Source organism: Dermochelys coriacea, chromosome 5 (assembly GCF_009764565.3).
Source record: "Dermochelys coriacea isolate rDerCor1 chromosome 5, rDerCor1.pri.v4, whole genome shotgun sequence".
Classification (NCBI taxonomy): Eukaryota; Metazoa; Chordata; order Testudines; family Dermochelyidae; genus Dermochelys; species Dermochelys coriacea.
In genome coordinates, this window is record NC_050072.1 from 39,499,706 (window position 1) to 39,516,665 (window position 16,960).

General features: G+C 41.6%; 1 protein-coding gene across 5 annotated transcripts in view; it reads right to left on the bottom strand.

Annotated features, from left to right (window-relative positions):
* Positions 1–3,786: 3,786 nt before the first annotated feature.
* The window catches only part of ERCC8 (ERCC excision repair 8, CSA ubiquitin ligase complex subunit), a 51,970-nt gene continuing 38,796 nt past the window's right edge, over positions 3,787–16,960 (bottom strand). For all 5 annotated transcript variants that reach the window (XM_038402863.2, XM_043514849.1, XM_043514851.1 and 2 more), the window contains 2 exons: positions 11,781–11,867; positions 3,787–4,894 (listed from right to left, as the gene is read on the bottom strand). In XM_038402863.2, coding sequence (XP_038258791.1) covers positions 4,838–4,894; positions 11,781–11,867 — 144 coding nt within the window. In that variant the 3' untranslated portion in view covers positions 3,787–4,837. The remainder of the gene's footprint in view (positions 4,895–11,780; positions 11,868–16,960) is intronic.

The following is a 16,960-nucleotide window of genomic DNA, read 5'->3' on the forward strand; positions in this document are numbered from 1 at the left end:
TTTGGGTTTTATTTTGGCTACTGTGGCTGGTGCACCTGCCCATCAGCTTACATGATGACAATGTTAAATCTTAAATAACCTCTTCCACAATGTTCATTTGTCATTGGAGTTAAATAGCAGTTCTCTAACAATTGCTCAGTCTTGTTGGTTTAGTCTTGTGACGTCATATTTGCATTAGTGCTCTAGCCACCACAGTTTTTCACAGACAGACAAGACTAGATCCCAATTCTTTCCTGTTTTTCTCTACAAACAAAACACCTTAAGTCCTTACAAACAAGCACGTAAAAGAAACAAAAAGCCACATAAGCCCTTTTCATAACTTACCATTAAATATTTACTCAGAGCAAGGAAGTACATTTTAATGTAAAATCAATTTTAAATTATTTATGTTTTAAGAGTTACTTATGTTATGTTTTGATAGAGGGTGGGAAATACTGAATGGCAGAAGTACTGGAAGGAATCTTCTATCCTCTGAAACAATATATTGTCTTCAAGAATATCTTATTGCTAGAGAAAGCTAAATACACACCCAAGTAGTTCAGCTAGCATGCCACAAAAGATGCAAGTTGTATTATTTGTATTATAGGAATGTCAGGAGGCCTCGAACAGGGTCCCACCGCATCAGATATTGGACACACATACTAAGACTGCACTGAAGAACTTACAGTTTAATGAACACTGTACTAATCCTCAGGTATTTACACTGGAGGCCTTTAGGGCTGTACTCGCATTACAAAAATGAGACAAGAGTAAAACTGAGGCCCTTTCTCAAATGGTGATAGTTCTCGCATACATGTGCAAGGCAGATGAGGGACTGTAGCACTGGGTTAAATAAAGGAAAAATGCCACAAAGGAAAGTTATAACTATCACTTTAAGGGTCTCTGACCCAGTGTTGCCAGATCTAAATTTCCTGATCAGTCTTGCAATATTTGTTGCTTTTCTTAAAGCCCCACATGCTGGAGTTAAGTGATTACTGAAGATTGATGGAGATAAGTGAGATGAAAATCTTAGCTATATTTAATTTAAAGTTTAGTCCTCATGATTGCAGAGAAAAGCTTGAAAACATGAACCCCAATAGCTCAGAACAAGAAGACTCAAAAGACCCCTGCATTTATTACAGTTGCATGGATTTTGAGGGGTTTAAACACATTCTTTTTGAACGCTTGGAGTTGACAATACTGATGGCTTCAAGTGACAATGCTGGCTGGCCCTTTGAACCTGAGTCCTGGCCATAAGGAAAAAGAACCGTTTTCCTCCATCTTGGGTCATTCAGAAGGGTCCACTGCTAAACCACTAGCAGACTCCTTTCAATCCTCATAACCAAACAGAAATATAAAATCATACATCATATCTGAGAGTCTCTTCAGGCAGAGTTCAGGCTTCATGCAGAGATGAAGCAGGCTGTTTCCGAGGGTTGCCTAGCTTTTCAGTAGGACTGGCTCAATTTCCTCTTTAGACTAGAAGGAAAACAGAAGAGCGAAAGAGAAAGGACTCTAAAAGCAAATCATTTCCTTTTCATGTTATAGTACTTGTCCTACCAAGTCCTGGTGGAAAACTTCCTATTTTACTGGAAGGCAAAGCAACTTTTCTGGCAAGGGTAAATCCCTGGCCTGACCTTCCCTGCAGGGAATTAACCCCTTCCCCTCCTGTTCTAAGCATTATCCCAGTACCAACTGCTGTAGCAGAAGTGCCCTCAGTAAACTACTTCCTTCTCTATGGAACCACTTGCTTTCACAAGCAGTGGAATTTCCCTTTTCTAAGTTGATCTGAGCTTCCAAATTTCTTTCAGACTATCAGGCACTATTTCATAAAGATGCTCAGATACCAGGGAGGTGGATATGGCAAAAAGAATCAAAACAGAACTCTTAACTTCTCAGGCTTGAATGGCACACAGAAGCAAGATCTGGGACTGTTCTATAGCTTCTACAATTCAGTGTAGCCTATACCTGGCACTGTTTCAAATCCTGCTACACAGCATTCGGTTCTATCTTTGTTTAGTATCTGGTGTCTTCTGTCATAAAATTGAGGGAAAGAAATTACTGTGACAGTCCTGTTACATTTATATGGAATATTTCACCCAGAAGAATCCTTAATGTATCAATGAACTACCGTAACTTTTGAAGAATGCAGCAGCAATTTAAAAAAAAACAATAAAATCTCCTGTAATATTTTAGGGAAGGAAGTAAATGTCAAAACTGAATCTTTAGGGGAAATCTAAACAATCGATCACCTGCAATGGAATTTATCCAGAATTTGTGTAATGACAGTTAAGATGCTGTATACTGCCCAGGTGTTTAATAGCTTGGGGACTAGCCATATGCTGTGGGGCACTGCCAGCATGATGAAAGATTTTTGGCTTCTGGGAGGTGGGAGTTGGCCAGGACTTTTGGCTGGTGTCAGCGAATACAAACTGGCCCCACCTTTCTCCTCTCCTTTCAGCTTGGAACTAAAGCCAGAAGGGCTGGGAAAGAATTGGTACACTGCAATACTATACAGAATGAAGCCAGGCAGAGATTCCCTCAGTGCTCAGAAAGTGGGGGAATGGGAAGTATGTAGCATTTCAATTGGAAGAGAAAGGCAGAGCCAGAAAGAGGAGAGAGAGTCAATGGCTGTCAGTTTGGAACCCTGGCTGGAAAATGAAAACTTTCTTTACCGTATTTGTCTTCTTCCAAGTGACAAATTTGGATCTCTCTACCTTCCATTTGGTATGGAACACAAAAACTATACTGAGTCTACTTCTTTAAGTACCAACGTTTTTCATGATCACTGCACAGCTCAGGAAGAATTGATTAGTATGTAATTTATTTCTCCTTTTGATGGTTGGCTCTGAAGTAATGCACAAATCAGATGCTCTCTAAGGAGAGTGGTTTAAAAAAAACCACAGGATCTAATGAACATTTCTCTCAAGACAAAAAACCCCACCTTTTTAATAAATTTGGAAAATGTGAAGTACAAATATTATATGCAGTTTGAAGCACCTGTATATATACACATAACATGCAACAAAAATGTTGCCCAATACTATTAATAGTTTATTCATTTAGCTTTTGTCTTGTAATAAAGCTTATTTTCATTAAGTTACCAAGATTCCCTAGGCTTCAGGAGAAAAAGAACAAACAACTGGTAATTAAATGAAAGTTTCATCTTTAAGAAGCCAATTTCAATTTGCTATATTCCCCTATACTTACTGGGTCTGGGCTGGTCCCTTGAACTAAGATTAAGTGAAGCTTTTGGGAATCTCCCTGCCCCCAACTAGTATAGCTTCATAACAACTTTAAGGGAGGCCAAATCTTGGGTTTCAACATTTCCGGAAATTGTAAACTTAGTATTCTTTATATTAACACTTTTGAATTACTAGGATTTCCTTGAGTCTCTCTATGCTCACTGGACTGGTGTATGGAATAACAGTATGCAATTTTTAAAAAATAGCATAAAATTTTTACAAATGTAATTCTGAAATGTGCACTAGTGTCATACAGTACGCAGGCTAAATAATTTTCATCCAGTTGCTTAACACTTTTCCCCTTGTTGTTTGAATCCTGCTCCTCCATTTGGTATAAACTTTTCCCTTTGAAGTACTGCATCCCAGCCATCCTTCGTTCACTTGATGGGAAGCCTTTTAGTGCATCTCCTTAACTCAGTCCTCAGGGAATAGCAAGTACTGCTCCTGTAGCACATTCAGCCCAGCACCGTGCTAGGAACTGACCCACCAAACCTCCTGCATGACAGTACAGAGCAAAGACCCTAGCCACATGCTCAGTTTAAAAGACGACGTTTTGAAGGACTGTTTTTTACATTTCCATTTTATTCAAATTTTTCTTCTGACTTGAGATTTATTAAATCCATAAGGCTATGTTATAACAAAAGAGGGAAAACACACCCAGCACAGACAGGAGACTCTCAGCTTGCTGAGATTCCTCTCAATCGTCTTGTTGAGAAAAGGAGAGCAGGTCTTGCACACCCAGAACAGGCAGGAGGTTCAACCTCCTAAGTCACAGCACATTGGCAGAAGCCCAGTGACTCAGCACTAGGTTTCCCTTTCTCCTCCTGACTCTTTGGCTGTCACAGAAGCCTAGTCCATTCAGTGTTTGCCTGCCGCTATCCATGAATTCTCCCCTCCACTTGGGGGAGTTTCATGCAGCAGAGGATGCCCACTGATCTTATGATTACATTAACAGGATCAATAAGATCCTATTCCATGTAATTTGCTTTTATTTTTAAATACCTGGGATGGAGTCAGATATTAAATTGATGGGGGCTATATAAATACTTAGATAGATAATACCTCAATTTTAATTGAGGAAGCTGGATTCCATAATGCACTCATGGAGAGGCATCTGTAAAATGGGGATAATACAAAGCAACTGGGACTTACACACCCCAGCTCCTCTCCACACTCATCTAGTCTCAATCTGCCCCATTTAGATCCCCTGAAAATAGACAGAATCATCAGGCCTCCCTATTTTAGTGACACCAGAAGAGGGATGGGGTGTACTAGCATCTGATCATCAGAAATTTTGCTTTTCTTAATATGCAGCTTAACAACTAGCTACAATATACCAAATTGCTTTGCCTAAAGTTTGGGGGGTGGGAAGAGAGTGAGAAGGCCAGGTGAAATAAAACAATGCTATTTCAAAATACAGTAATAACACAGAAGAAACATTAAGACAGTACAAGAAAGTAACTTTACAAGAAAATCTCATTTTTGAAAGCCTGAGCTTTAAGAAATTCTACAAAGAAGCTTATGACAAATACTTGTTCAATTCTGCAGATAAAGTCCTTTCTTCACAAACATGGTGCATGAATGTCAGTTTTATATCAACAGCTAATTGAGATTCATCCTTCATCATCACTGCTGCTCCATCCATCTTCAAATGCTGGATTTAAGTGTGGCTGAGGTAGAAGATAAAGAGATTTTTTTTCAATAGTTTGGTTTTTAAAGAGTGAGTGAAATCATTAAAATGTAATTATGATTTACTTAATAAAATATTTAATTATTAAGAACTAAATTACGGTCACTACTCAAGTCATTTCTTACATTACTATCTGAAAATAAACTAATAATTTTCTCTTATTTTTACAGCATTTTTGAAGCTGATGATTATCCAGCCTATAAATAAATAGATTAGAAGAGTACATTATGAAAGAAAGTAGAATCCTGCATATGACCGATTTAGTCACATGGTTTTTGGCACATGGATTGGAATGGAAAATTTCTTACCCAGTAATTTTCTTTCTGCTAACAGCATCTCCCACAATTCTGTTAGATATGGGCTATTCCCTTCCTGTCTACAATTTGCAGAGGCAGTTCAAAGCTGCAGAAGAGCCTGTGATAGCCACATACCTTCTCCTGCTTGCTGCCAGATGATTCATTCCACAGCTGTGAAAAAGCTCTTAGAAAATTAACAACTTCAGTGAACTAATGAATTATGTACAGTTGGCCACTACCTACATGGTGACTATCCAACTAAAATGCTGACTCTTGGTTGTGAAGCCATCCAGCAGGGTATAATTGGGGATGATCCTGTTAGCAGACAGAAAATTATTGAGCAAGAAATTTTCCATTCTGCAGTTAAGCATCTCCCACAGTTCAGATATGTATGAGAAGTAGCATGCAGTGAACTGAAACAGGGAGGGACAGAGAAGTGAACATAAATAGGATATACCCCATTTTTTGAATTGTTCAAATGGCCAGATTATGTCTGGACCACCACCTGCAGCACCTTCCTGCCAAAGGCCTCTGTGGATGCAGAAAATCCACCCTATAGTGTCTGATAAAGGCATTAGCCAATGATCACGTGGCTGCTCCGCAGATCTCTGTTTTAGAAGTGCATCTCTTTTGGCCCACGAGGTTGCCATGGATCTTGTAGAATGCACTTTCGTTTTCCAGAACCAGCACGCTGAATGACTTGTATGCCTCAACAATGTACAGTCTGATCCACTTGGTATGATACTTGGCTTAGATACTAAGCCTTAGCACCTCGGGATGAAAGGAAATAAAGACAGCCCGATCTCCTCGAGGATTCTGTATGCTTGATATAAATATTCAGTGCCCTTCTGACACCTATGGTGTGTCACTGCTTCTTGGTCAGGTGCTGTGGCCGTGGACAGAACCAACAGTCAGAGGCTCAAAGGGTGGTTGGGTGGTTAGGGCTTTCAACACCAGTGGTAGTTCCCACTTAGGGAAGATCGTTCTGGTCACTGGTTTGGCCAGTCTGATTGCTCTGACAAATCTGCATACCTGAGGGTTCTGCCAAGGAGCCCAAGGATCCTGTAAATAGTACACTACTTACAGCTGGCAGGCTATCGTGCTGGGCAAAAGACCTTTATCCACATATTCCTGAAGGAAGTCCAAAGTGGCCAGAATCCCAGGAACCCTTGGACCTCTGCTGTGCACCTGCATCATGAACTGAATTTGATCCATATGTAGGAGCAGGTTTTAGTGTGGAAGCTCTCCTGGATGAGAGTAAAGTCCTGATCATTTTAGAAGACTGGCTGAGAGCAGCTAATGCTTCCCTCTTTCAATAGCCAAGCTGCCTGTTGAAGACTATCTGGGTCTGGGTGGACAAATGGGTCTTGGAAAAAAGATGTCTGGTCTTGCCAAAAGCTGCAACAGTGGTTCCAGCTTTAATTCTACTATATCAGAGCACTAGGGTCTCCTTGGTTGGTATGTAGTTAGCACTGTCTCCCTTCCTTCTTCTTGCCTTATCGTTTGGATCACCTTCCCTAGAAGACGAAAGGATGGGAATGGGTGTAGCAGGCCTTGCGGCCATCTGTGCAACACAGCATATGTCCCCGTGGGGTCTGCTTGCTAGTAAAGAATTCTGGCCATTTTGTATTCTTGAAATTGACAAACAGGTTAACTGAAGGGAGACCGAAGGTCTGCAAGATCAGAGTGAAGAGTTCCTGGTGCGGGCATCATACTGAGTAGTTGCATCTGCGGAGCCAGTCTGCCTTTAGGTTTAGCTCTCCCTTTTATATGCATCACCTTTAGGGAAGGGAGAAGCTTCTTTGTTCTTTCATTGTTTCCATCACTTCTACACACCTTGTTCCCCTTTGGTTGTTTATGTATGCAGTCGTGGTTACCTGGCTGAACCAAGACATGGTTGCCCTCCTGATGCACTATGCTGTTCTGGATCCCGGAAGCACTCCTCCCTCTTCAGCCTGGCATATGTTGTGAGAACCAACAGGCCTGGAAGGTATATGGGAAGATCCCTGTGGATGTTCTCTGAGACTATCCATTATTTAGGGGACTCCAGCACCTGGTTTGGAACCGGAAAGTGGTCTTGCATTCACTCCAAGGAATGGTCCCATACTCCTAAGAAAGGCCGGGAGACACCAGCTGTGTGATCTAGTCCTTGGGGAGACCCACGTGTACGAGAGCAGAAGGCCCAGTGGATAGAGACTCTGAACTACGGTTGGCCTTATGCATTTGTCCAGCATGGATATCATATCTTGAATCATCTGGAACCTGTCTAGATGGGTAGATCTTTGTCACGGAAGTGTATCTCCACTCCTAGGTGAATTATGTTTGTCTAAGGAATCGGGGAGCTTTTCCTGGTGTTATTGCAAAGTCTTGTGCTTGGAGACAATCCAGAGTATAGGTTGTAGCACTGCATGCTGTGGTTTGTGAGCTGTGTCTTGTTGTGATTACAACCAGCCACTTAGGACTCTGGGTGCAGAGGGTGAATCAGAAAGAAGGATTTAGTTATGCTGAGGATTTTGTTGGTTTCGAGGAATATTGATCTAGGTTTCCTTGGAAGCTTCTGCTTCAGATCCTTTTCCCCATGCCACTGTAGAAGTACTGTAATGCTATCAGTATTATGAAAGTGCAACTTACCTTTTATATGACTGCACTCAAAAACAAAACAATGTAAAAGTTTACAGTCTATAAGTCAAAGCATGAAGAGGCATATGAATGTTTAGCATATATGGCACGTTAATACCGTGCAACAGCAGCTACAACAGTGCCACGTGAACGTTTGTTCTCATTTTCAGGTGACATTGTAAATAAGAGGCAGGCAGCATTATCTCCCATAAATGTAAACAAACTTATTTGTCTTAGTGACAGGCTCAACAAGAAGAACTGAGTGGACTCATATGAGGTGAACTGAAAAATACTATTTATCCTTTTACAGTGCAAATATTTGTAATAAAAAAATATAAAGCGAGCGCTGTATACTTTGTATTCTTTGTTGTAATTGAAAATATATTTGAAAATGTAGAAAAAGATCCAAAAATATGTAAAATAAATTTAAATTGGTATTCTATTATTAACAGTGAGATTAAAACTGTGATTAATCACAACTATATTTTTAATCTAGTTAATTTGTTTTGCGTTAATTGCATGCATTAACTGTGATTATTTGACAGCCCTAATATAAATATAAAAACATTTTAGTTTAAGATTTGGTTTAATCATGTGTCCTCATTTTGCTCTTGTGATGCCTTCTTTGGAGGTATCAGTGGGAAAACATGCATCATCATAATGCTCAGAAAGAAAGATCTATTAATAAAAAGTTTCTTCCAGGCCACTAAGAGACAACCATCTGGTCTTGGAAAAATTCTGCTGGATTTTTTTGGTTTGTGCGAGTGTGCAGGCAATGCCTTTTTCTTTTCTTCCCCTGTCTGCTTATAGGGGCAAGTGGTACACTATTCATCCTGATCTGGAGACTGTACAATAGAGGGGTATTGTTATACATCCCTCAATTCAGAAAATAGTTGTTAGATGTCCCAGAAGCTTGGAAGATTGTCTGCCTGCTCCTCCTACTTAGTAAGTACTATATGAGTAATCTAGTACCACTTGGAGCTATACTCAGGAAATCAGTATCATTCTGAACATGCGAAGGCATTTCTCATGTACCCCTATGTAATCCCACAAAGGTGCCTCTGTTCTGGTCATAGACTGCCTGAAGTGCTCAAGGCTTTAGCGTGGAGCCACACTGTGGAGCTGGGAAGGGGCATCAAGAGACCTTCCCCACCTTTCAGAGTCTGAGCCCCTTTTCATGGCACAGCATGGTTTATGGCTGATGCTCAGAGGGCACAATTTCCATTCTGCTGCTGCCTCAGATCTACGCCACTTTCCTGGCAGAGCGAGAGTCCTTGGGCTGAAAGCCAGATAGCCCATGCAGCCAATTCCCAAGAGGCTGCAGTCTGAGGCAGGGCTGCAGAGGAGGGAGAGGCTTCTCTGCATGCCTAGACATGCTGCAGGGTGGGAGAGGGATGGTGAGCATGCTACAGTGCACAGGGAGAGACTCTGTGCAGGAGAAAAGTCCCAGCAAACACTCTTTCAGGAGGAGAAAGCAAAAGGTAGGGTTGCCACCTGCCCAGGTTTTAGCCAGACAGTCTGGTTTTTGGTTTCTTGTCCGCGAGCCACTTAGGGTTGCCAGATACCTGGTATTAGACCGGAAAGTCTAGTCAAAAAAAGGGACCTGGCAGTGTCTGGTCAGATGTACTGACCGGACATCAAAAGTCCAGTATTACTACGGGGCAGGGGGAGGTACCGGGTCATTAACCCACACCAGCCCCTGCTTACCGGGGCTGCCTCCTACCTGCAGGAAGGCTCCTTGTCAGGCTGCAGCAGCTCCTGTCCCAGCCACAGAGCAGAGGGAGCCCAGCTTGGGGGATGGGGGACAAGGTGGAGACCATCTAGAGAGCAACGGGGGAGAGGGAAGGAGCAAGTGATTGCGGCGGGCCCTTGGGGGAAGAGCCTTGGGGATCTGGTTACCAGCAATTAGAAAGGTGGCAACCCTTGGCAAAGGAGAAGGGGTTTAATCCCCGATTTTCACCCCACCGCACAACAGCAGTACTTGCTCCCTTGAGCAGGACACACTTGCTTTTGCCTTTCTGGGGGACAAAGTCTGGGGTAAGTCCTGCAAAATCTAGAGATATCGTGAGAATCTGGATTCACAGTGTGAGGAAGCGGAGCTGTGTACGAGCCCTGCTTCTCTCCCCAGAGATTCTAGGACCCATTTTAGGACTTGTGGGGTGAACCATAGCCTTTGTTGCTCCAGGATTTACCCCCTGGATTGAGTCCTCCTCATCCTCAGAGCCTCCCCCCGTCTGCTCTGTCTCCCCTGGTTGGGTTTTTCAGTGGAGTTGCAGCTACCTGGGGAGGAGGAGCCCCTCAACATGCCTGTCTGACTCAGAGCCCCATGCCCTAGCAGAGAGAGTCGGCTGGCTGGGCACAGGCTGGGCATATTTTAACCTTCTGCCAAGCCTGAGAAACTCGATGCATATATAGAGCACCTTTTGGATTTTGCCTGGTGTTTGTGCAGCTGCTCTGCCAGACCTGAAAGAGGGCAGAGGAGCTTGGCAGGGAGGTACTACTAGGGTTGCCAGCAATATTCCCTCTGACTTTTCCCATCCATGTGCAGAATTAATTCTGCTATATGCACCAATATGGAGGTGATGTATGGTGGGGGTGGAGCTGAGGGGTTTGGAGTGTGGGAAGGGACTAGGGGTGGAGCCAAGGGTTGGCGGGGCTGGCAGGCTCCCTACTGGGCTCCGTGCAGCTCTGCGGAAGTGGCCAGCATGTCCCTGCAGCTCTAAGGGAGAGGAAAGGCCAGGGGGACTCCGCATGCAGCCCCTGCCACGAACTCTGGCTCTACAGCTCCCATTGGCCAGGAACCGCAGTCCTGAGCCCTCTCCCACAACTAAACTGCCCCAGCAGTGGCCGATGTGACTGGCCCAGGGGCTGTCTCATCTGCTCAGGCAGCCTCAGAGCCAACTGAACTGGCCGCTGCAGAAATCACAGAGGTCATGGAAAGTCCTGGAATCCGTGACTTACGTGACAGACATGAAGTCTTAATGATGAGGGCAATCCTTAGAGACCAATAACTGAAGGAAGCAATTTATATGCCTTTGGAAGGTACCGTTACTTAGCTTTTCCCTTTGGAAGCTGAAATTAGAGGTATTGCTACCAAGAAACACACACTACTCTAGTTATCACAGAATAGTTAGAAAACAAACAAAATAAAGACTTTTAAAAATAACATTACAAATATGCAGTACCAACTGTAAATCATGGAACAGCTAACAGATCACCAGTTTAAAAAAGGATGATGAAACTTGACCTCATTTCATAAATAGATCCTGTAAGACAGAGACCTGAATCTAAATTCACTTTACAGTAATGTCTAAGAAATGAGATTGTTTTAAAAAAACAAAGATTTCCAGACTTTGTTTATAAGCTTCAACGATTCATTAAAAATCTGTAGATGTATCAAAAGTTTCTTGGGAACTTGGATAGTAAATACATACCTGCCCCACCTTCCTTTTGTCTCAGACAGACTCTTGAGTAAGCCTGCTTAGAATTTTCCTGATATACTTCCAGATCCAACAGTAATTGGATGCGAAAAACTGCTACCCTTAATTTCACTGTTCGTTTACTACTCTAACTTTTTATTATTAATTTTGTTACTATATTTCCAAAGGACCTTAAACTATGGCAGGTAAAACATAGTATGGAAATTACAAAGGCTAAGAAGAAAGTCAAATAGCCAAACAACATAAAAACAAGAAACACTTTAAATACAGAAGAATCAGGAATTCTAGTAGAGAACTGGCAGATCCACTAGGCTACTCTGCACCAGAGGAAAAGCATATTGCAGAGAAAAGACAGCTAGATCATTTCTGTGTATAAATCTTCATTGCAAAGAGCAATTGGGAAATATTTTCCTCATATCTAATTTTTCCCCTTTGCTGTACAAAAAAATAAAATAAAATAAAATAAAATAAAAATAAAAAGGACAATTGACATTCATAAAACATTTTATACCTTTTCAGCATCTTCATCAGACATTGGCTCTCGTAGAGCTGGAACCCACGCAAGGATATTGCAATCTTTGCTACCACTATATAGTTCCTGTGAGAAAGAAAGCAAAAATAACTTAACTCGGTATTTGCTGAATACTGAATAAGAAATGCTTAGGAGAAATGTTACATTTAAATGATGTTTAATGTTTAGAAATAAAGAAACATATTCTTGGAATCCAATCTGTAACAAAATCTAGATCACTACAGATTTTAAAAAGTAAAAGTCAATAGGACACAACTGCTGCTAATTTCCTTAGGAAGAGTTTATCAAAATAGAATTACTACCATTTAAATTGATTTTACTGTTAAACTTAATTCATTTCTCATCTCCCTTTCAACTGTATTCCAAGTTTCTTCAGAGCAAAACTTCTTCCTTGACACCATAGATGAATAATTTAGGTTTTGTCTACATGGATGGTTTAAACCAAATTAAGTCGAGTTAATTCTGTTTGAAAATGCTTGTATTCACCTAACGCAATCCACTGTAGCATACTAACTCTTCATTTGCGATAAACTCTGGAGTCCTTCAAAGAGAATTAACTTTGCTGTGAATTGAGTTAGTACAGTGTATTGTTCATGTGCACGCGATGCTGCTGCCAACTACTTGGCAGTCCTCGAACAGCTATCCCATACTCTTTCCAAGCAACCATTACTGACTTGTCTGTTTAACTGGGTACCCTCCCCTGCTCTGGCGTCAAGTTGGCTGGATGTTCCCTTCTCCATTTAAAAGCTGGCACCGGATCAGATTTTGCCCATTTGCTCCTGGATTCTAGTATATCAGAACTACTGCAATATTACTCTGGAATTCCTACAACATGCCTCAAGCAGCCACTTGGAACCGTGTTAAGACCCTGAATCTCATCACAACCTGAGGTGGAGCATCTGTGCCGCAAACTCTTGTGGTCAGGCACTGCAATAAAGATCTTTTTTGTGGACATTGCTAAGCAGATGTCTGTGACTAGGATGCTGATCAGTGCCAGATAATAAGCAAATTGCTCAGGAGAATCTATATTAAAACAAGGGATGACAGTGCCTAGCATTAAATGAGGACACTGAAACAACAGACATCATGGAAACTTCCTGGAATAAGGCTAAGCAGTGAGACACAGAAATAACAGGCTACAAAATACATAGGAATAACAGAATAGGTCATGCTGGTGGGGGAGTGGCACGGTATGTCAAAGCATAAAGTCAAATAAAGTAAAAATCGTAAATGAATCAACTACCATAGACTTCTCTATTGATAAAAATGTCATGCTTGAATAGTAAGTGTACAGCAGTAGGAATATACTACCGACCACCTGACCAGTACGGTGATAGGTGACTGTGAGATGCTTAAGGACATTAGAGAGACTATTATTGCATCTTCTACCTTCGTAATGGGGGATTTCAACAATCCTTATATTGACTGGGTATATGTCACCTTAGCAAAGATAAAATGTTTAGACCCCATAAATGATTGCTTCTTGGAGTAGCTTATCTTGAAACCCACAAGGGGAAAGGCAATTCTTGATTTAATCCTCAGTGGAGCACAGGATCTGGTCCAAGAAGTGAATAAAACTGAACTGCTCAGTAACAGCAACCATAATGTAATTAAATTTAACATTTAAGGAAGAAAATACCAAAGACAGTCACCACAGTAGCATTTAACTTCAAAAATGAGGAAGCTAGCGAAACAGAAATTAAATGCAACAGTCCCAAGGGTGAAATACCTGAAAACTGCAAGGAGACTATTTAAAAACACCATAATAGAGGATTAATCTAAACATATACTCCAAATACCAAAACAATGCCAAGATGGCTAAACTGCAGAGTAAATGAGGCAGATAGACGCAAAAGGGCATCCTTTAAAAACTGGAAGTGAAATCCTATTGAGGAAAATAGAAAGGAACATAAACAGATATAAAATTATAAGGTAGGCCAAGAAAAAATTTGGAAAGCAACTAGCCAAAGACAAAATTTAACAGCAAAGTATTTTTAAAATACATCAGAAGCAGGAAGCCTGCCAAAAAGTCAGTGAGGCCACTGGATCAAGGTGCTAAAGGGGCACTCAAGGAAAACAGGGTCATTGCAGAAAAGCTAAACGAATTCTTAGCTCTGATCTTCAGAGAGAGAATCTGAGAGAGATCCCTACATCTGAGACCTTTTTTTAAGGTGACATAGCTGAGGAAGTCTCCCAAAATGAGGTATCAATAGAGGAGGTTTTGGAACAAACAATAAGAAGTCATCAGAACCAACTGCAATACACCTCAAGAGTTCTGAAGGAGTTCAAATATGAAAGAGCAAAACTACTAACTGTGGTATATAACCTACTGCTTAAATCAGCCTCTGTACCAGATGATTCGAGGAGAGCTACCGTAACACTGATGTTTAAAAAAGCCTCCAGATGGGATTCTGGCAATTACAGACCGGTAAGCCTACCTTCAGTATCAGGCAAACTGGCTGAAACTATAGGAAACACAGATGAATATGATATGTTGGGGAAGAGTCAATACAGCTTTTGTAAAATGAAATCATTCTGTACCAATCTATTAGGACCAGAGCTGTTCAACATATTCATAAATGATCTGGAAAAGAGGGGTAAACACTGAGGTGGCAAATTTTGCAGACAATACTAAATTATTCAAGACAGTTAAGTCCAAAGCTGACTGCAAAGAGTTACAAAGGAGTCTCCCTAAACTGGGAAACTGAGCAACAAAATGGCAGATGAATTCCGTGTTGATAAATGCAAAATAAGGAATAGCTGCATAATCATTCCGCTTTATAGCTCACAACTCCCACTCCTGTAGCACTTCTGGGGAGACCATCTTGGTAAATAACTTCACAGTGCATTTTTCTGGCCTGCCCTTTCCCTTTTTGAATAATGCCATTCTCTGTCTGCCAATCACCTGTCTCCGTGTAACATTATCCAGAGTCAGGACAACCTAAAACTGGTGTAGGGGGGTTTACTATCTAGTTTGCTCCCAGATGCCCCCTACTAAGTCCTCTGACACCATATAGGCACTTCCATAATTCCCCTCCCCTACCACAAAACCAGGAACATAGTTCTTAAAAACACCAGACTCCAAGGCACAATAGCAAAGCCAAACAGCATATACTGCACAGACAAAAATGCCAATGCACACACTGCTTATCTCTGAGGTACCCTCAAAACTGGGAAGAATCTCAGAGAGGTGAAGTCAGAAATGCTTATTAAAAAAATGCTGTCACAGCCTCTCTGGAATATGAATAACCAATTGTGATTTTTATTAATACTCCCACAACTATGGTACCTACACTGGCCAGACCTCTCAAAGATAGGGACTTTATGAACGGCTGAGTATCTGGATAACCTAAGGGGGGGGGGGGGAAATCAGAAAACTTGTGATGAAGTGTTGGACCTCATTCCACGGTTCCTCCCAGTACCATAAAAACGCCAAACAAAACACTACCCTACCCCCCAAAATAGCACAGAAGTGCAGATAGTATTTGAGGATGGAGAGAAAGACAGACAGGGAGAGCTAGAAAGAGACTGTGGGAGTAGCCAAGGACAGCATGGCAGTTGCCAGCGAAAGCCATGCCATGACAAAATACAGCTCCAAAAAAGACAGGGAGATGCAGAGGCAATACAAAGCCAAAATGCCCTGCTGAAGTGCATATTGCTGTTGGTGTACAGTCTGCACTGCCTGCTATCCTCACACCCCTCCATATTATGCAGCCCCTAGACAATACAGATACTGGGAACAACAATATTACCCCACTGTGCCCCCGCAGCAGTGCTCCCAGAGGCCAATCCCTTCATAGGGTACTGAACAGCTGCACCTGGGATTTCAGCTCTTCTGAGCCCTGTAGCACTCCTGATACCTTTGAACCTCACCACTAAATACTGGAAGGCTCACAAACAAGAAGAGAAAGATGCAAAATGTATATTCGCCTACGACTTTAAACTTCGTAACCCCTTGTGTTGTGCCCAGAACTGCGCTGTTGCACTTTGGTATTTTGTTTCACTACTGTTTTAATTAAAAGTTTATTTATAGCCCTTGGACAACAGATTGTTATTATTACATAATTTAAAATGTTTCATTATTGTTTCATTTAAAGGTTTATTTTTGTTTGTTACAGAACATATCATTTTAACAAAAACAACGTTAAAAACTTCATTCATAAGGCGTCAAGGCATTTTACATAGAAAATCGTGATATTTTATATAATAAGGTTTTACAAAGTATCTAAGCAAAAACACAAGTAAAAATAGGATGGCAACAATGTTGCATCTCTTCTGTCCATAAAACACTGAGCTGCTCTCAGTCCATACTACCCCCACAGGCCCGAGACTCAAAATTAAGAATAATGCATCCTTGACAGAACTATCCTGGCTGTTTCCATTTTATATTCGATGCCTTGCTGGTTGCTTAAACCGTTGAAGAAGATGCTATGCCCAAGTCTCCCACTTATAATTAAGGCTTTCTCCTTTGCTCTCAAAAATACTGGGCAAAACAGAAACATGTTTTTTTCTGCTGCTTCCAACCTATTCCACTAACAGCATCACCTTCCTTTCAAATGCACACTCCCCTACCATTCTGCAACTACTGAGGCAGTAGTTAAACAGTTTGTTCCTTCTGTCCACGCAGCCTATGAATGGCTTCATTGACCAAGGAAGCAGAGGATAACCTGGGTCTCTCAGGATAACCAGAGCAACGCCAACGCCATTAATTTCCACAGTGCTCTTGGGGCCAACATTCCTTTCTCCACTAAGGTAAGCACCTAAATTCTGAAAGATTCTAGCATTGTGAACCCTTCCAGACTATCCTACTTTTATTTCTGTAAACCTGTCATGTATGGAGAAATACCCCTTTCTGTTTATAAATTCTGATCCCTGATTTGGGGAGGCGGTGTGCGGGGGAGGAGAAATAATAGGCACATGAGTCCCATCAATTGCCTCAATACTATTTGGGAAGCTCAGGTATGCAAAACCACCAATAATCTCCTGAGCATTACACCAAGCTTTCTAAATTGGTTCAACAGCACCTTTTCCATGGCATCACATGCCTGCATGACAACAGCCGATATCCCCATGCTGAACTGGTTGGTTACGGACTGGCAGCATTCGGGGTGGCCAGTTTCTAGATGGCAGTTGTAACCCACATGTCCACAAATGGGTGT